This window comes from Otolemur garnettii, unplaced genomic scaffold (assembly GCF_000181295.1).
Source record: "Otolemur garnettii isolate 467f Iridium unplaced genomic scaffold, OtoGar3 scaffold00020, whole genome shotgun sequence".
Lineage (NCBI taxonomy): Eukaryota > Metazoa > Chordata > Mammalia > Primates > Galagidae > Otolemur > Otolemur garnettii.
The window spans coordinates 7,962,475-7,964,331 of record NW_003852415.1 but is presented as its reverse complement, the minus strand read 5'-3'; the positions used below and the strand labels follow the sequence as shown (position 1 = coordinate 7,964,331).

At 36.6% G+C, this 1,857-nt stretch overlaps 1 protein-coding gene across 1 annotated transcript in view; it reads left to right on the top strand.

Moving 5' to 3' along the window:
• Positions 1 to 1,857, top strand: part of SEL1L (SEL1L ERAD E3 ligase adaptor subunit) — a 66,476-nt gene that overhangs the window by 39,442 nt on the left and 25,177 nt on the right. The window contains exons 9-10 of the mRNA XM_023511495.1: positions 73 to 154; positions 752 to 906. Of these exons, the coding sequence (XP_023367263.1) occupies positions 73 to 154; positions 752 to 906 (237 nt within the window). The remainder of the gene's footprint in view (positions 1 to 72; positions 155 to 751; positions 907 to 1,857) is intronic.

Here is a 1,857-nt window from a genome sequence, read left to right as displayed (position 1 = left end):
TTTATTTGTTTAAAAAATAGTGCCACTGAAACATGTGAAACTTCTGTTGTCTCATCTTAAGTTGTTTTACAGGGTTACCGATACTGGGCAGGCATTGGAGTCCTCCAGAGTTGTGAATCTGCACTGACTCATTATCGTCTTGTTGCCAATCACGGTATCTGCTTTCCACTTTCACATTTGAGGGAAAAAGATAGAGAATTAATTTTAAGTACATTTATTTTTATTTGAAATATTCCAAATGGCTCTCTTAAATGGATTCATCTTTAAAATGGTTGATTAAAAGTTACTTTTATCTTTAATTTTGTTTTGAGTTCTATTTTTTTCTTTTTTTCTGAACAATGCATTTTTTTCATTTTTTATTTTTTGAGACAGAGTCTCACTCTGTCGCCCTCGAAGAGTGCTGTGGTATGGCTCACAGCAGCCTTAAACTCTAGGGCTCAAGCAATAACTCTTGCCTCAGTTTTTCATTTTTAATAGAGATAGGGTGTTGCTCTTGCTCAGGCTGGTCTTGAACACATGAGCTTAAGCAATCCACCTCCTCGGCCTCCCAGAGGATTACAGGTGTGAGCTGCCACACCCCACCTTACTCTTGCTAAGTAAATATTTTGTGGAAAAATATGAGTTATTAATAGATTACTATTTTGTAAGATGTAGGCTGCTATAGAAGTATTTGGCATCTGGAATTTTAATACTGTCTGCAGGCCAATCCTTCTGACTTTCTTCCGGATCTTTACTTTATCCCCCGCTTCAGTTGCTAGTGATATCTCGCTAACAGGAGGCTCAGTAGTACAGAGAATTCGGCTGCCTGATGAAGTGGAAAATCCAGGAATGAATAGTGGAATGCTAGAGGAAGATTTGATTCAATATTACCAGTTTCTGGCTGAAAAGGGTGATGTACAAGCACAGGTATGTGTTTAAACATCTCAGGGAATATCTTTACTCTGCTGAATATTTTACAGTGAGGGTGAGGGGGCAGGCACCTATACATGTGTATCTGGAGGTAACATTTTCATTGCCCTGAGCAAGTTTTAGCAACATATTAGAATTATCTGAGGACAGTTTTTAAAAATGCCAAGAGTCCCATACACTCAAGAGATTCCATTTAGATTTGTCCTGGAATGGGGCCTAGGCATTGATAGCTCCTAAAAGATGGCCTGGTGATTTTTCTGCATATCACAGGTGAAAAACTGCTTAAACAGAGTGGCAGTAACACTGATGATGAAGGCTCTAACTGGAGTCACCAATAATGAAAATTGTCCTTTTCTCTGAACAAAGTGTCTCTGGAATATTTGGAATATCAGATGCTCTTCAGAGCTATTTACTTTTCATGTTTCTTTCTGCACTTAGCTCCCTAAGTTCCTCAAGGTCAAGAATAGCAGTTTGTTTAATGGAAGTTGTATGATGTCCTTTAAAATATTCTGTGTATGTGTGTGTGCTTCATGGCGTGTTTTTAATATTTTGATGATATTAAAATAAGAACTTTAATATTTCCTGTTAAGCTTACAGTTATTTTTTATTTAGAATATATGACACTTGTAAGAATATATGACACTTGTAAGAACAATTTAAGACTAACAGAAGAGAATCTTAAGTAAAAAGAAAAAAAGTTGTAGTGAAGTGTAGATCCAAATCTTGGCTAAGTTATGTGGTTAGATTAAACATCTCTTGTTAAACATTAATGACATGTTTGAGTTTAAATTTTCTATTTTAGTTGCTTTCTGTTTATCTTGCTTTTCCTTGTTTCCTTTTTTCTCTTCTCTTGCCCTCTTTTGCTTTGAGTGCTTTTGCTAGCACCTCTCTTCTCTCCTAGCACATCACTCCTGTGTTAGCATTTATCTCGAGATCCCAGCATGCCTC